Raw genomic sequence first — 21364 nt, forward strand, 5'->3', positions numbered from 1 at the left:
ACAAAGTGACCCAAATAAAGTCACACCTACAAACAAGTAGCAAAGACATGACAAAAATTAAAATAATAGTAATTAATATTTTATGACAAATTTTTTTTCTCTATTTTCTATAGTCATTCACTCACACATACATACATGTTCTCTCTTCTTATTCTTACAGCTATGTAAACACACAGATTTACACTGATATAATTGATGTTGAGAACAGTTGGGAGTAAATAGAACAACAGACTCTCTAGTTCCCGTCCTGTATACAGGGTCTTAAATTGCACAGTTTACACCACACTCAAAGTACCCATAGCTCAGAAGAATTCTGCACTGGTGCTTTCATCCTAATTCATTCTCTTGTAATTTGGAATGGAGGAAGGGGAGAATTTAAACAACACTCTACTCTGAAGAGTCGTCTTTTTTTTTTTTTTTTTTTTTTAAAGCAGCTTCGTCTCTGTGTACCTTATTAATGAGTTCTCCAATCATGCCATTCCAGGAGCTGTTTTGGAGCTGCTGTCCATATTTGCCATCAGGAGCTTGATATATCTCATACTTGAAGCCCAGATTCTTGGCAAGTGCATCCAGGACATCAATGGAAAATCCTTTATATCGTTTTGGTTGCCCAAGTATGTTCTCTGCCACCATCACAAAAGGTTCTTCCTGAGAACAAAACAATATCTTAACTGATACTTGAAACAAGTGTTTTAGTTTGCTTCTCTTAGCAAAAGGATGTTTCTGAGTTAATTCTGGACAACTTGGCACAGATTTTGAGACACTCATAACCCTCTGAGGCAAAAAACTGTTGGCCATGTGGGATATTATGAGTCATCCCAACCACACACCACTGCCTCTCTCAGCACCTGAGTCCTATCCGTGGCCTTGGGTTTTCCACAGTTCTTGAGAAGAGGCAGAGACTCCAGAAGACAATTCAACACCCCCTAGCAGCTTCCTGGTGCCCACAGGATGAATTGCTCTCTGAAGTACCTGCCTCTTCTCACTCACTATAAAGAGGGCACAGACACCTACATTAGTGTCCTAACTAGCTGTCTGGAATATAGATATTAAATTAAGCACATGAGTCCTAGATAGGAACATTACTACTGTCCATCTGTCTCAGACCATATCAGATTTAGAAAGCCATCTTTTATTACAGGCAATGATTAATCTTTTATCCAGGAGACATATTAAAACAAGAGTTAAAATGCTGCATTTTGTGAATATTTAAAATTTTGAAAATTCAAAGAATAACCTCCATGGGTTATTCCTGGAGTATTTTAAATTAAAGTACATTTTGGAGCCAAGGAAATGAAGCATTTTGTGGTATATTTTCTGTCAGGCATGGGCATCCTGCTGTCCTGAGGGGGAACGCTGGGGCTGCCAGTGGCACAGCCACCACAGTTGCCCTCCTTTGCAACCTGGTACTGACATTCCCGTGGAAGCGATCTGCTCATCTCTCACATAAGCTACAGCATAACTTCGCCTGTCACCAGATAGAGGAAAGAAAACTGGAGGCTGGGGGGGAGGGCCTTAATGATCTTACGCGGTACTTCCTATTTGTACCACGATTCAGAGAAAGAGAAATAAAAAAACACAAAAAGACACCACATTCTGTAATCTGCAAACTACAATATTTTAGGCAGGAATGCATTCAAGCCCTAATTTGCCCCTAATTTAGCACTTAGCTGACAGGAGCTCTGCTACCACTCTGGATACTAACAGACAGTAGTCCCAAAAGTATAATGATTTTTTGGAAAGACTACACTTTTCTAAAAGATATAGTTTATCTCAACGGGAATTTATGAGCTTGATGGAGGAAACACTTGATTAAATTTTACAGCCTGCAGTGTACAAGAGCCAAGATTAGATTATCATAATTGGCCCATCTGATCTTAAAATCCATGAAATGCTGGAAACTGCATATGTGAGTTAGAGTATGAAATCTGGAGTGCACCCTTGTGCTCTCAGGCCCTGTGCTGGTTCCATGCCCAGTAGGAATTACAATGCAGAAAAACAGCATAAGCAAACAAACAAATGATCTGTATCTCTGATGGTGCACAGCTTCACATAAAATAATATAAGGCAATCATCTATCTTCCTTGCTTATTTAACTGATTACCCAAAAATATAGAACTGGAAATGATAGGGAAAAATACTGAGGGAATTGCCCAAAATACTCAGTCAGATCCTTTTTATCTTGAGCATTTTGTTTCCTGAACTCAAACAGGATCGTACCAAGACAGTCACCACTTTGAGTGTCAATCCTTGTAAATCATTGCCCAGACGTCGTTCTTGTAGGCTACCGTTCAGTCCTTTCTCAGAGTCCCACGTTGCCAACTAGAACAGAAAGTACAGTGAGTCTGAAGGACTGTTGGGCAGAAATCTTTCAATATTTACATAAACACTTAAGAGTAGCTTGACCAAATCCAGAACTGATATAGAGAGGATGAGAGATGTGTGGCTTTTTTTAATGCAGAATCAGAATTAGTGCGATTCGGAGAACAGACATAAACAAGTACCCTGCCTGAATGTAATTTCATCAATGCCCGTAACATAACTGCTCTATTATCTGTAGTATTTGTCATATTATTTCACTTAGATCACTCTAATATAACATTTCTCTCCAGTAAGTTTATATTGCCTCACAGTCCTCAGGATCATCTGCTGTCTCACTATCCCATATTTCCCTCTCTCCTCAGATCCCCTCCTACTTTTCAAATCATTCCCTACTGCTTATCAAAGAACTACCTTTTTTCCTGCTGCACAACGTTCTTGCTCACTGATAGTCATAAATTCTTGACACAGATTCTATGGTGTCAAAGTGTCTCCTCTTCTCTCTCAGACTTTCTTCAGATCCTATCTTAAATCCTATTTTCTCTGTTCTTGCCCTACTTCTACCTCATCAGTAAAACAATAACAGCCTCTCAAGTTCCCAGGCTCCTGATAATAAAATATCTCATATCTACCAGTACTTCATGCATGTGTTAGATGTACCTGGATGCATGTTTTCAGGATACCTCCCTGGAACATTACATCTAAATATTTTATTTTTCAATTAAAGGTATCACTTTAAAAATCAATTTTACTGCATTTTCTAAAGAGAAATGCAGTAAAATTCAGTAGAATAAGTTCAATAGAAAAGTCAATCAAGTGACCTTTGGATTATTCAAACTAAATATGCTCTTCAGCAGCAGCAGCAGTCAGACACTCCTGTGGCCTTCAAACAGAATCCACAGTGTCATTTTGTTCAGAAGATTCATAAATAGTATCGAGCAGAAACTTGTTTTGTTTTTATTTTTTCAACTCTACTCTTAAACACCAAAACTATGTTCACATATCTGGAAGCAGTGTTGTTAGCTGAAGGCATGCCCTGTAAAAATTAAACAAGGTCCAAGATCTGTGAAATGTGGCTTCTTCCTGACAGAAGTGAATTTTCATATAACAAGTCAAAACCTTCTTGGAAGGAACTTTTTTCACAGAAAATGCCTATGGCTAGATGTCCTACATGATTTATTTCTATGACTTCAGTTTTATCATAAAGCCCCAAAAATCAAACCAACAAAATGTGGTGCAAGAGATCTGTATAGTTTTATTTTTGTTTTGTTGCACTAAACTAATAAACAGGGAACTAGAAAAGAACAGGACATTCAGTGAATATTCAGCCATCATAACTATCACAACTAATGAAAATTATTCTATAGTCACTAAATCGTCAAAGCTAAGACAAAGGAGAGGAAGGAATTAAGCTACACCTCCTTTTATCCAGCTGACCTGTAGAATGGAGGAGGAGAATGACTGAATAATATTCAGCTTTTCAATGACACTCATGAAAGCTAAATATCTCAGATTGAAAACTCTCCCCCTGTGATGCCAGTTTGGAGTGACATATAACCTTCTGCACATAAAATTGTCTGCAGCAATACAGGTAGATATCTATAGCCACAGTATCTTTCAAATTCGAATTTAGATGCTTGCTCTGAAATACATCCAGATGTTTCTTAGCTTTTGCTATTGCCAAACAAAATTGACCAATTTGTCAGCTGACATAAATTAATACAGTTCAACAGACTTCAAAGACCAGTATAGATGTGTGTGGTATATATTGTATCTCAAATCTGTAAAGAAAGTTTACTGTCTAAGCCTTCTTCAGCTGTCCTATGCAGTAAGTATATGATAAAGATACATGGCAGGTGTTGGCCAAACTGGCTTGCACAATCTACAGGTGATGATTAAATATTTATTAAAAAATGGGAAATGTAACACGTTCATTTATTACTTCACCATTAGTGGAATGACATTTCAATTCCTTCTCCCACTCCTTTTCCCTTCAAAAACTCTATCTGATTTCCTATCAAGGCCTTAGACTTTTCAAATACCCTACATTTTGCATTCTGCATTAACACTAAGAATTCCTAAAAGGAGCTGGGAACATGCCAGTGCAGAAACATAAATTTATTCCTTATATTCAAAAGGAGAGAGTCAGAGATTCCTCTTTTACACAGTAGGGTAGGTGCAAGGAGAAGCAGCATGTATCACTTCAGCACAAATTCCATGGTGTTCTCTATGGAGGCACAAAATTTTCAGTCTCTAAAAAGCAACTATGCAGATAAAGTTGATAAATGGAACACGAGGAAAACCTTTTCCAGAAGGGATTTTTCCTGTGCATCCTTGTGCTTCAGAACATTTCATTTGTTCAGAAGTGTGCCAATTTTAACTTCCACTTCTTGCAGACAGAAGTTTGTTTATAGGACCGATGTATTTACAGATACGTCTACCAATTTGTGACAGCTGACCTGTCAAGATCAGTGCCCGAGAAACTAATTTCCAGCACTGTTAAACACAATGAGTACTGCTGTTATTTGATAAGGCTGTTAGAGTTTCATTCTTTATAGAAATATGTACCCTGTTCCTACCAGAAGACTGAAGCCAAAGGTTATAACACATCCATCTGATAGGAGATAAAGGGCTTTTAGATCTGATTATGACAAACAACTGCTTGCAGAATCAGCACTTGTAGGATCTATTTCAAAAATCAATAGTCTCTGGAACATGTTTAATGGCAGTCTGGGTGGGGTCTTTTTGATTCTCAAGTAACTTGAGTTCAAGTTTTGAAAACAGCTATTTCATTAAAGCTTTTAAACTTAAACGTCCTTCCTAGCTTCTCTTTTGGAAATAGCCATATTGCTGGGCATCCTGTAGTTCTAGCCATACATCAGAAACTCAGTCATCCAACAGAGACAAACCAGAGGGAACTACTGTGAAATTCAGATGAAAAGGCAATTTGTTGCAAAATTCTGACTCAAGACATGCTTCTGACCTTTATCAATATATATTGCATTTTCAACTAGAACTGCAAGGAAAAGCTTGGAGAGAGAAAGTCACAATTTTAACATTGTTTTCAACCTCCACAAGCAATGTACAGCTCCAAACACACGTACTAAACACACAAGGAAAACAATTACATGGCTAGGCAACTTGGGAATGTCAAATGATAAAGGATATCATCCAAAGTATGCTACATGAGCCTGCTGTTCAGGATTTTGTCCTGAAAAGTACTGATATCTTGCAGAACCTCCACAGAAAACTTGATGTCAATGTAACTTTGGGTTTCCTGAGTTGCCATCGACAAATTAGGAGCCAAATTCTACAAAGGAGTTTCATGACTTTGTTAATGATGTTGATGCTGGCTGCCCAACACTTACTTGAGTGATTAGTTCCCCAGGGGAAATCATATTGAGATGTCACAAACAACTCCACAGAAGTGTGAAGACTCTCATCAGCACAATGAGGCAGACTATATCCTGCTCAAATGAATCAAGGCTGCATGCATTAAACCCTGATTTGCAAGATTTACTACCTCCTGGGAACTTGATCCACTACATTGAAAGCCTGTATGCCACTTCCTTTAAGAGATGAACTTGATGATAAACTCAGTTATTTGTTACACATCTGTTTCTCTGCAAGCTCTGTATGTTCACACTGCTCTACTACACAATAATTACTTATTCTTTGAATCAGCAACTTGAATTTAGTTTTCCTAACTCTGCTGCGAACACTCACACCACTGGACTATGGCAAATGTCTGTCTCTGGCCCAAAGAAATGGAGATGAAAATTATCCCAAACTGCTAGTAAATACAGCTGAAAAATGGCATTAGCATAAAAAGTGAATATTTAGTGTTTATGTCACAACAGTAAATAAGATCATCTACATTATTATGGTTTATGATGCAGTAGTGCCTGTCCAAATAATGTATGTCATTGCTAACACCATTTTAAGTATGACACCATCCTAAACATGATCTGCTTTTCAGGGAAAATGTTATTTCCATAACAAATAAAATAAGATCATTTTCATCAGATGTATAGTAATGTTTGAAAGGGCTACAATCAATCCAGAGCATGCATCTTCTATCTTACCAAAACTTGAAAACTTTTGTCCAGTGACTCCTTTGGAGCTAAGGTTACACTATCCAAACAAATTAAATTTGGGAATCCCTGCCTTGAAACCTGAAGAACTTCTAACAGACGAGAAATGAAAGAGAGAGCGTGAGGCAGACAGTTCTCATGCTGTGAGACAGGGACACCTGTATCAATCCAAGGCACATTTTCTGGGAATATGAAAGCTGTTCTGTGCATGGAGTTAAATTAGTTTATGCCACTCACAATCTGACAATGCTTTTAGATTAACGTTGAACTGAAATGGATTTCACTTCCATGACAACTTATTTCTTAAACTTGAAGTCAACGTAGTGTATATCAAATATGATGTTCGTGTACCATGTACATATATTTTGCATGTTGGGGCCTCTGACTCCCTTTGCCAGTCCTGCAATATGGCTAAAACTTACTGAAACACTTAACATTATAAAAGCAGATTTTAAGCAAATGTGATAATCAAAAAAACCCCAAACAAGGAAAATGTAAACAAGAAAATGAACATTTACAGGAGGTAAATATGAAATAAGGCAGTGGCCCATTAAATAAATGGAGCAAATTGGACATTCTTGTGTTGCACTTCTAAGGGATAAAAGGAACTTCACTTAAATAATAAGTAAAGCAAATGTTTAAATTTAAGCCCAGGATTCTTTTTTAAATGCAGTGTATCAGTAATCTAGGGAATTTGCCGTCATTCAATATCATTCACAGCAAGGTATTAGTAGGATCCACACATTGGATTAGGTGTCATTCTTAAGGAACTGACAGGATTCCCTGAGACATTATTTCCCTTTTTATGATGGGAGTTGCCTTGAAGGTACCAAAATATTTTCATTTGAAATATGAGATCATAATTAAGAACAATTTAAAAAACATTTTGGACTGTGTATTTGTATAATCCATAGTTACATAAAAGAGGATTAGGAAAATATAAAGGTATCAATTCTCATACTTGCGAGCAAATTCAAACACTGATACAATTTATTTCTACAACAGCTACATAATTATTAGGAATATTCTAACATTTCTATTCTGAAGCATAAGCTTATAGACATTATTAGGGATAAGACACTGGAGAAGATTACCAGCTGAACTGATTTAAGGTATGTTCTGTGGTCCAGGACAACTCGACCTTGTTTGCAGTGAAATACCTGCAAGTCATCTACATCCAGATGTTTATTCTATTCTGATATTCTGCATTTGTTTGTATTAAAGATGTAGCTTGCTTCCAAACATCTGCAATGGGTTTGGAGCATCTATGCACCCATAGCCACAGAGCCACTGAGAACTCCAAAACATATTAAAACTATGAAGCAGTGGATTGTGAACCAAGTCTTAAGCAGTAGAGAAACTCTCAGTCTTTTGGGTCAAGATTTTGTCACATCCTGTTCAATGTTCAAAACGCTCAGTTTGCCATTACAGGGCCACACAAGGATTGAGTCTGCATAGTAAAAGTTCAGAGAAGCACAGAGAGATCATGAAAAGCTGCTCTCTCCCATTCCCAATACTTCAGCAAACAGCATCACCCATCTCCTGGGACAGTAAGCCCTTTAAAGGCAATGACTAGCCAAAATAAAGTAAAAAAAAATGGAGATGTAGGGAACAGCTGCCTCCTCTGGGGCTACCACGCCACTTTTGTTTGTCCAACAGGACCCTGGTTTTCTGTGGAGGATGGTGAAGCACATTGGTATGACCATTGCTGCTTTAATGGGCCTTTAAGAACACGAGATCTTCAGGGTGAAGAAGGCAGCTCATTCTAATTTTAGTGTTTTGCAAATTTATGGTGCTATATAAATGATAATAAAATATCTCTAGAGAATCACAGGAAATGAGCATTAGGCAGCAAGACCTTATAACGAACAAGCCACTCTGGACAAACTTGACTGCTTTTTCAATAGTACCACAGAATTAATAGGTAACTGAAATGAAGAGGACAATATACTTGTATCTGAATTTTAGTTTTGTTCATACAGGGTCTTGTGAAACCTCACCTTGGACAATTTGTATTTGTTTCCTGAATAAAGACAATATCACATGATTTATAGACTAGCTTCTAAGCAACAACAAAAAATGATGTATCAAGATGAGGAAAGAAGTTTTGAGGTAGCTTAGAGCAAGTTAATATTAAGATCTTATTAAATAGCTTTTTTAATGATTTGGAACAGGAAATAGCAAATTACTGAAATTAAAATGTCTAAGATGCAAAGATCTCAAAACTTGGAAGCACTGCAGATATGTCAGATTAGAGCAGGGAAAAAAATAAATGGGAGTGATAAGAACCCATACATGAAATAATAATACGCATCTTGCGTAACTAGAAGCAAACACTTATGAAAAGGAAAAATGAGAAATACAGATACTTCAATTGAAGAAACAAACATGGAAATTAAGGTTAAAAAACTGTTCCAGGTGAAAGTGAATTGCAAATAGATGATAAGCTCGTAATACAGTATGGCTGCAAAAGTACCAGTGTGATTTTGGACACAACAGGTCTCATGGTGTAGGCTGCACAGAGAGCAGTCACAACACAGCTGAGAAGAATACACAGTCTTAATACTATGTTTAGCATCTGTTTGAACAAGATTTAGGCATGCTGGAAGGAAATCAAGGGAGAACAGGACAATTACTACTGGGGTGGAGTAAGTTTGCACAAGAAGAGTAAAAGATGCAACTGTGAATATGTAAGATAATGATGACTAAGAAATGGGAAAATTAGAAACAAAACTAGATATAAGACAACAGAATTACTGCTGCTAACTTTAATAATCTACAGAGAACCTTTCACATGAAATACAAACTATTTCCTAGAAACATTTATTCATTCTCAATGCAGACTGTGAAATGAGAAATAGATAAAAGGGCAGAGATTTTCCGGGTATTTCTAAACAAAACAATTTTTCACAGGAAAGGTTTGGCACATCCAGGATATGAGGAAGTGCATATATGAAGAAAATCAAAGAACAGCCTCACAGCCTGGTGGTTCCTGAATTCACCAAAGATATCAGATCTGAACCAGTGTTTCACATAATGCTGGATCCCACCCAAAAGTGATTAGGATACTTTTCTCATACATGGAACAACTTCATGCAAGTCCCAGAGTGTGAGGTTTAGCCTGTGATCTCGTCAGTTTGCCACATCTCAAGTGAGTGGATTAATCACCACCTGTAAGGCTAGTATGGGGGCATGTTACCATTCACAAAGGTCAAAAGTATTGGTTTAGTCTCTATGATGAATGGCATAATTCCTGAATACTTGAAAACCTCAAACATTTTCACCTCCAACAGAAAAATCCATTCCTCACTGCTGAAATTCCTAGAAGTCAGACGGGGAGAAACTACGTAGAAAGTGCACAGGAGCAATTTAAGGTCCCTGCCTACAATCACTTACAATTGTGCTTTAACTTAGCAAAAGTACATAATACCGTTGAATCCTGAGAGTTACACTTACATAAAAGTTAATTGAGCATAGACCTAGAATAGAAAAGAAAGAAAGTTCAAGAACACTGAAGGAGGGATTTGAATAGGAAGGAGCAATTGACCTGAACTGACGTATCTAAGGAAACAGATATACACCACTGCTCTTCTGAGAAGCACGGTGAGATAGATGGCAAATGTCTAGGATTAACATGCCACATGAAGACTGCCCTTGAAGTAACGTAATGCCCTTCAAACCATATAAGGGAACTGGCTCACAATTAAGAGAAGAGTAGCATTAATTGAGTCACTATCACATGGATAGTCCTGTGAAAATCTTATTTAAGATTTAAGAAAACATAAATCTCCAATTGTGCAAACAAAATGCACTCCGGCAGAAGCTGCATAGTAACAAGCAGAAAATCTATACAAATTGGAATGAAAATTTCAAAATAATTCAAAGGGCTCAAACCCAATGAAAAGTGATAAAAATTACATTAAAACAAAATGCAAATTAGTATCAGGAACATGTTTTGCCATGTAAGGTCAATTACAGTATTAAACCACTATCATCCAGAGAGTAATTACAGTCGAGGATAGAGAGTCTCTCTCTCCCCATGTCATTTACAACAATTTCTACATAATAGATAGGGAAAACCTAGAGGGGAAAATCTATACCACCTAACCCTGAACTGTGGGCGTGGTTTCGGAGGACAAAGGACTTCAAACAGAGGCTTTGGTAGAGGTATTTCAGCATTAATATTCTTCATTCTCTAGAAACCTGTGTAAAAGTATTCAGCTCTTGCTCTACAAATTCTGCTGTTCCCTGCAATCAACAACTTTGACCTTACCTAGCATAACTCAGCAGTATTTTGCTCCACTGTTTTTGTGGTTCTTCATTGCAGAGAATATCAAATATTTTGATGTGAGAGGAAGTGGTTTCTTTTATGCTTTTCATTAGCCAAAGCTCAGTTCAATTAAATGTAATGGCCATATTATTAAAAGCCAACTATTTTACTTATAGTAGAGCTCTATGACATAAATGAAGATTAGACACATTATGCCTTATACTACTAATATTAAGGAAGCTAACATATTCTTGTACATGCATTTGTGTATATAGTAGCTATCTGCAATACCGTGACTGAGGAGTTTCATGCAGAAATGAGGTGGCAGTTTTCTGTAACCCTATAGCATTTATTGACACAGTATAAGACTTCTCATACCCCTTGGGAATGGGATCAGCACCATCTACTTCACATTTTATACTGCATATACATCCCATTTAACATTATGTAGAAGGACATAAATTATAAATATTATTTTTCTGCTGAAATAAGATATTGCTCCATCAATTGGCAGAATGAGACATTATTTTGCCAGCAAGTCAATGAAGGAGCAATGATACCAATTCAGGATTGCTTCTCTTTCCATATTGTGATAGCTGGTGAGCATCTCTGATCTCTTAGGTAACACAGAGAAACACCTATGTTCTACTGCGTCGAGCCTGAGCAAAGCATGTACAGGGTGGCAGATCTGCGTGAAGCAGAAAAAGGAGCTGACGGGAATTGACAAGATAAATATAACCTGTTAATATTCATTATATAAAAGTAGAAATAGGCCATCTTCAGCTCTGGTAGAATAAATTGCTTCAATTAATACTAGTCTTTGAAGGAGCAGTGACAGCAACATGCTGATGTTATTAGTGGGGGACACTGCAGCAACACAGGCGCTGGAAAAGATGTAATATTAAAAGAAGCAATCATAAGAGTGATGAAAACAATATGAACAAGAATATTATCCTCTGATGGCTTCTCTATAAAGTGCAGGCAAGTATTACTCTGTCCCCAAATTTTGCATTTCATTTCCCTAACACAAAATCGAAATGCAGGGAAAACAATGTTGAAAATAAATTAGAGCTATTTTCTTCTAGGATCTCATAACACTTTTGTCTTGTAAAGCAGGCAGATAACCTCCACCCCTGTCCATCTGCAGTTTTGCTATTTTTCAAGGCTTTAAGATATGAACAACACTCTATAGCGTAGCAATGCTGTTGTTGAATCAGATGGCAGTGTTGCTATAGCAAAAGATGTACATGCAGCATCACAATTCTTCTAAGGGTTGAATAAACTATCTGTGAGTACCTAAGATACTGCTGAATCAGACACTTCCCAGGGGCATTGTAAATTACCAGTTGATATGAACAACCAGGCCTCTAAGCATAAAATTAAAACTGATAAGTAATCATAAAAGTTAGACCAATCCAAATATAAAGTCCAAAACAGATGTCACAAGTGACTGGTTGAAAAAGCCTACAGCATGAGCTCCTTGCCACTGGGTTACCTATTTGGAAGACAAAAAAGCCCCTCATCTTTCTTCTGCAGTTTTAAAAGCAAAATTGCTGCCCAGTGAGAGATGGTGGGTGCTGGACTCCGAGGATACTCTGAATGCTGCTGTTAAATTTTGAAAGTTGGGTAGGTTCAAGAGTAGCTGCCTGTGGACAACTGAACCAATTCCCCCTGCCATTACTCATTATGTGTGGGTAAAATGGAAACAAATCCATTTCACACAGAGAACACACTCTTTTCAAAGCTTCCAAATGCTTTTTGGTGGGAAATTACTAGCTTTTGAGAGAAGAACTACCCTTGTTATCTATGCAGTAGTGAACTCAGCATACTGTTTTGTAAACAAAAAAATCATTGAAAAGTTGGATCTAACAACAAATACAAACTCGTGTTGATTTTATATAGATACTTGTCCTTCTCTGTGCAATGTAGTAACTAAATACCTCCCTGTAGTGGTGTTCTGAGAATTTTACTGGGGAGGGAGAGCAAGAGAGGATTGTGCAGCTGGACAACTGTCAGGACCTGGTATCTTTTCCAGTTGTTCTAAAAGAGAGCTCTGCACTTACGCAATTAATCGGCACGCTACAAGTGGCTATGCCAAAACATCTGCTCTTTTTTGCAATTCATTACTAGATTTCTTGGATATTACCTGAGCTGAATGTTTTTGTCTTCTCACTACACGTTCAGGAAACCCATACCTATATCTGCAGTTCTAACAACTGCACTTTTCATAGTCTAGGCCGTTCTGTGGTCATTTGAGAAAGAGACCATGGTGTGATTTCACCAGCTGCACACCTTCTGAAGCTTGGCCATCACTAATTCGCTTTCTGATTCTGGTTGATAGCACTGAGTCATCTCAGAATGAAACCAAAGTTCAGTCCACTCTTTGGTATCACCTGTCGAGCTAGTGCTCAATTCAGTATTGAAAAATGCTCTTCTCTCAAACTCCAGATAATTTTGAAGTTGTGGAGCTTTTCAAGAGTATTTTTTTGTAGAAAATTACTTTAAAAATAAAATTCTCACTAAAATTTTCATTTGCAAAGGTTTGAGATTCAGTGTCTTCTTACATTTTCCGTTAAATTTGTATACTTTTTTTATTTTATTTCATCTTCCTACCATTGCTATTATCTAATTACCTCATGATATTCTGGTGGCAGCCTTGATATAACAATAAGGACAGTGTTCTAGAGGGAAAGATGTGCTACTCACATTTTAATACAAAAGGTGTGGATTTATAAATGTAATTTATAAAACAAATTTAAAACCTTAACACAAAGAGGTTAAAGTCTTAGATGAAATGCTGGTACTTTAAAATGAACATTTTAAAAAACAATTAAAATTTTATCAGAACTGCTGTCAAGACAAGTTAATATTCTCTGGTGACATAGGTGACAACCCTAAATGCCAAAGCTTCCCTGATGAAAGTTTTAAGTGAATTTTGACCAGCTCTGGTTATCAGCACTGGAATCTATACCCATATCTCTGGAACTCTGAAAATTCCTGTAATAAATTTAAGAGTTCAGTTTTTACTGAACTTTCCCTTATTTTGATCTTTACAACATGACTTCATCTTTATCCTTGCTTCTCATAGAATGTGACACAAAATGGCTTCAACAATTTGCAGACATTTTTCTCCTCAACAAAGAAAACAATCGAGTAAAAAAAAAACATAACTTGGTGTTTGGGAGTGGATAATTACCTCTCCAAGAAACAGAAGAACTGTAGATAGTATTAAAGAAAATAAGAATTTTCTTCTGTGTAATGATATACATTTAATGGTTTTAATTAACAAGCTATATTGAGACAGCTTTCAAAAATATATTTATCCCTTTGGCTTTGTTACATTCATAAAGCATGCTTTGTAAGGCAAATAAAATCAGCTTGCTCACAAAGCCAATTAGCAGAGAATATACAAACATTATATCCATAGATATTATCATTTATATAAACGATATACCAGTTGCTAAGTATTCACAAGGAATATAACAATACACTTAGCTAATCTTTGATTATTCTTCATAAAGAAACTGTGGTAAGCATGGAAAATACTTTTCTGTGTTACTGTTTACAAATCTTTTGCTTACAAAGTTTTTGCCTTGCTTTGTTTTTCCCCACTTCAAATCAACATTGGGGAGAATTTTTAGCTTTTAAAAAAAATATTGAAAGTCCAGAACTTCTGAGCAATTTTACGCAGTGACAGACAGTGCACTTAGGGTATATAAGAAAGATTACAGTAATAAATACTTTTCCCCAGCTCCACAAACTAACATGTACAGCAAAACTCCATCACTAGAAAGGATGTGGTAATTTCAGCAAAGTAGTCAAAGGTAAGAAATCAAAGCAGGTAAGAAAGACAGCTTGTACTATCTGTAATGCTTAAAGGCTTGCCTTTCAGATTCCTTACCATAGCTTTAAAAAAAACCCCTGATCTCCAAGAAGCTTTATAAGAGAGCCCTACGTCATGTTTGGAAGGATTCAATAATTTACTAAGTTTATGTAATTACTACAAAGCTCATTTAATATTGCAAGTGATGCTTTGATATATGATCTTCCCAAAGTGTTGAGAAAAGTTTTTAGACAGGTCAAACCTGATCAAATTAGAAAACAAGACATGATTAATGCATGGTCCAAACTTCTCAGTGAGAGGAGACAAATTCTTTAGGCCCATGGAGGGCCACAGATAAGTAGCAGAGCGTCCGCTGAGGGAAAGGCAGCAGCTCTCTGGGAATGGCCCTCCGGTCAGACCTCATTTGCAGACCACCCTAGCTTAAAACAGTACAAGATTTATTCCTACAGCGTAAACGGCTCTTGGTCACTGCGGAGCAGGCAATCTTTCAACAATGAACAGCAGAGTATATGTACACAGCACTAGGGCTAAAATGGGCAGTGTCCTCAGAGGAACATGGATGCAAAAATGTGGCAAAGAATTACCACAAACACATCCGAGGAGGAAAAAAACACACACATTACATTCATTAAATCCCTTCCTTACTGCTTTAACCTGATATTCTTTTCGTTGCTATGGTGACTGTTATCCAGCCATTTATATATTTAAAGAAAAAATCAGTATTCCCTCTCACGAAATTCTAAGTGTGAGAAATATCTCCCTAATGCAATTTAAAGACTATTTCCTCAGTGGACTCATCAGGCATTCATTTTCCTAAGGTCTTCTGAATCCATTTAAACTTCTCTCTTTCACACATTCTGTGGCAATGAATTCCAAAATATAAACATACATATCTGAAAATGTACTTTCTTTTTTAGGTGTAAGTTTGCTATCTGAAAATGTACTTTTTTTTTTAGGTGTAAGTTGGCTACCTGTTCATTTTATTAAGTATCCTCTAGGTTTCTGTTAGGAGAAAAAAAATGAATAATTGTTCCCATTTCATCTTTTCATCTCTTTGTTTCATAAACATCTAGCCACTCTCCCCTCTTGTGTCTGCTTCCTGAGCTAAAGAATTATTGTCTCTATAGTATGTTCATATAGAAGCAATCTGATATCTCCAATCATCCTTTTTCCTCCTCTGTATCTTTTCTAGTTCTTCCGTGTATTTTTCAGAGGTAAAAAAAATAAAACTCACACAAAAAACCAATCCTATCCAAATAACAGAAATCAGCCCATGGAAAATTGGCTTTGGAAAGCCAACATTCTGACACAGTATTAAACCTTTATTTTAAAATTATCTTAGAAGAGTTGCCTTAAAAATCTTCAACACTGCATTTCAGCATTAAAATGCTGACACAGCTGAACAAGGAAAGCGGAAAGCAAATGTCACTTGCCAATAGAAATTGAATATATTTAGATAAGATATACTTAGAAAATGGAAAATAAATACTTACCTACTATATGCACAGTAAGATGCAGAATTATTTAACGTTTCTTCGAAAAAGAAACTTCCATTCAGTAGAAAAAAATGATAACACCGCCCACTGTATTATGTGGGAACTCCTCCTAAAACCCTTCCTTTGCATAAGCAAAAGGTGGCATACACGAAGTAGAAAGCTATGAGCTAATAATAATCTCCCTCCTCTCACTAGGCTCAGAGTGAAATAAATCGTTTGTTGGTATTTGGCTGCCTGCAACTCTTCATAAAGCTAAGGGGAATTTGCAGCTATCGCTGAACTTACAGCATTTCTGTACTGTTTCTGTCTGCATAAAGCATACCAGGCCTCTACAAATGTTCCAGACAACATCGATTTTTTTGGTAATTCACAGAATTGCCTTGCAGGTCCCAGAATGTCTGAAGGCTACAGACTTTGCTCACAAATTAATTAAAGGAAACAAAATTAACAGTGTGTTAATAATTATGGGTTGTTGTCTACATTTCCGTGATACAATATTCCCAGCTGCTTTGGAGCAGGCTTAGGACAAGCACTGATGGCTGAAAGACCCTACAATCTGCTGGCCCTACATCAACTTAGTAGCTCGTGATACTTGAGTGAAAACTTGCCCATTACTGAACTATTAGGGCCTGCATCAAACAGATTACTAACTAGCTCCATGACAGATTTCAAACTGTAGCAACTACAGGGAGAGATGAATGAATAGGTGACAAATACCATCATCACATCAGCCCAGGTGATGCTACTAAAATGCTGCTAATTAGCACTCACAAGGTCACAGTTAGTTGACAACCTGTGCTCAGGTGGGCATACAAAATGGACACAGTCAAGGATGGAGAAGAAACTCTCGTAGCTGAGGTCCTTCCAGAACTGGCAGCTCAGACCGTGAAAGCTCTGTCTGTTCATTGCTTGGAGGCAGAAGGAGGGCTCCTACACTGAGGGCTGTCAGTCTGATACCAGCACAAGCACTCACTTGCTTTTAGAGTCCAGGAAGGGAAAAAGATGTGACTGTTTCTCATCCAAAACATACTGAAAAGCCTGGCTAGCTGGATGGATTGGGTACACTGGTCATTGGCCTGGCATCCCAAGAGTGAAAAGATGCAACTCTTCAGGTCACCCTTCAAAAGGCAGATCCTGATTAGAGACAGCGCCTCCAGTGAAGGACTTTGCCTTCACCCTGACGATTAACATAGACTTAATCATCTAAGACCATAACTGAATTAGCTAAAATGTTCTCCCTTAAAAATATATCCCTCCCTACATTCACCCAGGGTTGTCATAAAAATGGCATTTCTTCTTCTCTTCTTTTGGGAACACACAGCTGCTGTTAAATATATACATGATATACATGATATATGTAGACAGATACATATATATGTATACATAAAGAAGCCTGCGCAGTTATCCCTCGTAAGAATGTGGCTAAGTTGAGATTGCCTTTCAGTACTAAATGTCAGTCACTGTGGGTAGCTACAACCTAAAGAAATAATAAAAAAAATCCTCAGTATTCTTAATCAGTTTTCATAGTTTTTAAACCTAGTCACTTGTTCTTCTTTTGGGACACTTCTATCTACTTATACCAAGTCTCCTGGTCTTGAAATGGTACCATTATCAGTTAGGGGAAAGAATATTGGACCTCTCAACAAGCAGGAGTTTACTGTTAGTATGAATAAATCTGATGTCCGTGACTTTCATCAGGACTTCAGTCTGCATTAGACTGGCAACATTACAGAGGCTGCATGTATACACAGAAATTCAAAGAGAACTAAGGCTTATTTGTATAATGGATTGCATATGAATATGTCACAAACTTTTGGTTAAGGAATATCACAAGGCTAAAAGACCAGCAATTGCATCAAACAATGGCAGTCATCAGCACGTCATTCCTGTCCTCATAACAGCCCACCATATCAACACAGATCTCCTCACAGACACGTTAAATGTCACCTAGTGGATGCTGTGAAAACGGCTGACAAGAAAACGGCTCATGCAAGATTTCACATTCAGTATTCTTCAATAAAACAAACTGATATTCTTCCCATCTATGGCAGGTATGGCTTAGGATCTGATAAACATTCCAGTGATGGTGTAAATTACTACAGAAGGCTAGATATTAACAAGTTCCAGGAGAATATTTATATCACATTGTTCAGTAAAATAACCAAAATGCACACAGGAGGTTTTTTTAACACTTTTTTTTCTACACTTAGCCTGCAAATGTAATAGTGCTCTAAAGATGACCTGGAAAACAAAATGTTCTACACTGGAGGAAAACAGAGAAAATATCTTTCTCTACTTTTTTTGTTTAAATAGTTTCACTAGTTCTATTGAACAACAATTTTCAACAGAGGCATTTTGGGACACGGAAGAATAGGGGAAGCATGTGCTGGCACCATCACCTGCATAACTAGAAGTTATGCTGTGTGGAAGCACCAGCAACTCAGGGTGTTAGTAGCCTCTGTTCTAGATGTAGAAAGGCTAACGCCAGATTCATGTTTTGACCAGATTTCCTATGTAACAACGCGGTTACATATAAAAGAAATAAGGTAAAAGAAGGCATATTCGATGAGACTAGCTTTCCTGTTCTTCACAGATTTTCTATTTTTAACTTTTTTCCATTGAGGTGTAAAGCCAAATTGAAGCCTGCTGTGAGTACAAACCCAGGAACCTCAGCAGATCTGCACTCATTTCACTAGTTCTGAACCATGATCCTAACCGTTTTTGTTGCTTTGCAGTAAAGGCCTTATGTTGCAATACAAACTAGAGGCATCTGCCTCTCACTGCCACCATTCCTGCCTCATTACTCCTGATACCCGTACTCCAGATCTCGTTAGCTTTCTCCCAAGATACTTGTCCTAACGTAACATAAGCATGAAACTTCAGCTCAGGCTTACTGCACCATGTCATTCCAGCTGTGGAACTGCTTCCCCAAGCACTGGCAGTCATTTCATTTGTTTACATATGACTTGCATAACTTTTGTTTTTCTGGCCAAGGATCTTAATGCTACTCTAAGTCTGGACTGGATCTGTTAAGGCTGTGATCCTGATGGCTCCCTCAGTTTCGCAAGTGCCTTAGGCTCCAGCCTGCCACAGGGGTGGAACTGTAAACAGGATCAGTGTTTGATTTTATAGTTAAAAGAGTCAATGGTATTTCCATAACTAGCCCAAATCCAACATGAAGATGGATGGAAAACTGAGGACAGAAGACTGAAATGGTGAAGTAGGAGCCTTAGTTTTGCAAGAATGGATTATACTGAAAGATTAGCAACATATGACAGTGCAGTTCCTGCAGCTGAAGTATCAGAAGGAGGGACAGTTATTTTTCCATCCCTGTAACAATTTGATTACTCCTGGTTTTACCACTACAGTGATACTGGACTTGATATAAATACATTAATGCTAATGGAAGTTATAAGGACTTTTGGCAGAATCTATAAAATGGGGAGGGAAGAGTTCATTTGTTCCATTATGCTGATGATATTGAAAAGCAAAGTGTGCCAGCCAGAATCCACCCCACACAACCCCAAACCTTTAATTAAGAAAGCCTGATATTAAGTTGTACTCAATTACAACATGCGTAATTTGCCACTGTGCTCCCAGAGCTAGTCCATATGCTTGTGAGGCACCTTTTCAAACTCTCTTTTGGGCACACTATGACTATCATACAATGTGCTTGCATTATAATTAAATTTGGCATAATTACTTTACAGAGTGATCAGTGACAGTCCATTGTTCAGGAAGAATTAATCCTCTGAGCCTTCCAACATCATTTTAGTTCCTGGTTCTAAATGAGATTTCAAAGAATGTAATTTATAATAACCAAAATCCCAAATGCACACTTTAATATAGCCTTCCTTTGTTATAGCAGTTCACTAGTAAAATGTTCCTGAATTAGAACACTCCTGGCACAACGATTTACCTATGCTGCACGGGACCACTCGAATGGGAAAGAAACCCATCAGGAATGCTTAACAAGATCCACTATGACACCTTCTTCTGCCTCCTTCCCAAAACACAGATGCTGCAGAGCCCTTTCAGAAGCCATTCCACTATTTAAATATCATCCTTCGTCTAGGAGAATGCTTGCGTTTCCGGAAGCAGCCCAAGAATTCCTCTCATCTGCAACATCACACTAATGTATGTATATATTTGAAGGAGGCATGACAATTAGACTTGAGAAAAAACTGGAACTGCTGTTGTAGGAGAAACCAGGCAGTTTGATTTCCTTCTGAAATGGGATGTAGAGCTGAGCTTTTCCACAGAGAGAAATCTAAGTTGGGCAGTCAAAACATTTTGTTTAGACATTTTCAATTCAAGTAAAATGTTTTGACAAAGTGGAATCCTTGGAAAAATCCTTTGCAGATCTCATCCGTTACAGTATTAAAACACATTTCCCTGTTTTCTATTCCCTGCAATCCTAGTTCTCAATTTCTTTCTTTGGACCAGCTGCTAAAGCACATTATATATCCTACTGAATAAGTTCCTACAATGCACTCCAGTCCCACAGGATCACCATGTACAGGAAATATATGAGAGAACCTGACCCATGATACAAGATAGAAGATATTAAAACAATTCAGTACTGTGGGATTTTTTTTATTATCTTGTCAAAATTAAACCTTTCAGGCCAGTCAAAAAATTCTAAATTTCAATTTAATAGTTTTTTACCAAAATAAATGCTTTCCCATGCAAATTTATCCACCAGAAAATCATTTAAATGAAAAACTGCCAACCAGCTATCACTACAACTGTGTGATTTTTTCTAAATACTACGATAAAAAGCTTTCTTTCAGTCTACATGATTAATTAGGTTCTCTGAATTATCAAAGCTCAGTCGTTTTTAATGTCAGCAAGGTTCATCTGTGCAACTGAGGATACTCCCACTGAGCTTCCGGAGGTGAGATTCCAGGGAAACTTCACTGTTACGATGATCTGCACTCAATAATATGTGATACTGAAATGGAATCAAAAGTCATGGCAGAACACATCTTGGGCAAAGTCTGAGAAAACATGCATATTTCACATGTCTGCCATCTAATAGCTAGAACACGAATTCGTTCAGAAAGCTTATAAATTCCTTTTTATTGGCTGAAGTAATTTAGCAAAATAAAGCAGAAGACTACAGATTTGGTGCCAAGCACTGGCAGTCATTCTGCTCATGCATCATGTATAAGGTTAGCTGGTTTATGAATTAGTTTGTGAATATTAACTGCAATGTTGCCAGCAAGTCTGTTTAAAAGCTTTGAAGTCTCCAGATAATGGAGTCACACATTTATAAGGGCATCATATCTCTAACTTTAAAGAGCAAATATCTAGCCTTTATGGCTAAAGAAAAAGAGAC

At 37.4% G+C, this 21364-nt stretch overlaps 1 protein-coding gene across 4 annotated transcripts in view; it reads right to left on the reverse strand.

Moving 5' to 3' along the window:
- Window positions 1–21364, reverse strand: part of GRID1 (glutamate ionotropic receptor delta type subunit 1) — a 609362-nt gene that overhangs the window by 50998 nt on the left and 537000 nt on the right. For all 4 annotated transcript variants that reach the window (XM_068398113.1, XM_068398110.1, XM_068398112.1 and 1 more), the window contains 2 exons: window positions 2221–2322; window positions 451–648 (listed from right to left, as the gene is read on the reverse strand). In XM_068398113.1, the coding sequence (XP_068254214.1) occupies window positions 451–648; window positions 2221–2322 (300 nt within the window). The remainder of the gene's footprint in view (window positions 1–450; window positions 649–2220; window positions 2323–21364) is intronic.

Source organism: Nyctibius grandis, chromosome 4 (genome assembly GCF_013368605.1).
Source record: "Nyctibius grandis isolate bNycGra1 chromosome 4, bNycGra1.pri, whole genome shotgun sequence".
Lineage (NCBI taxonomy): Eukaryota > Metazoa > Chordata > Aves > Nyctibiiformes > Nyctibiidae > Nyctibius > Nyctibius grandis.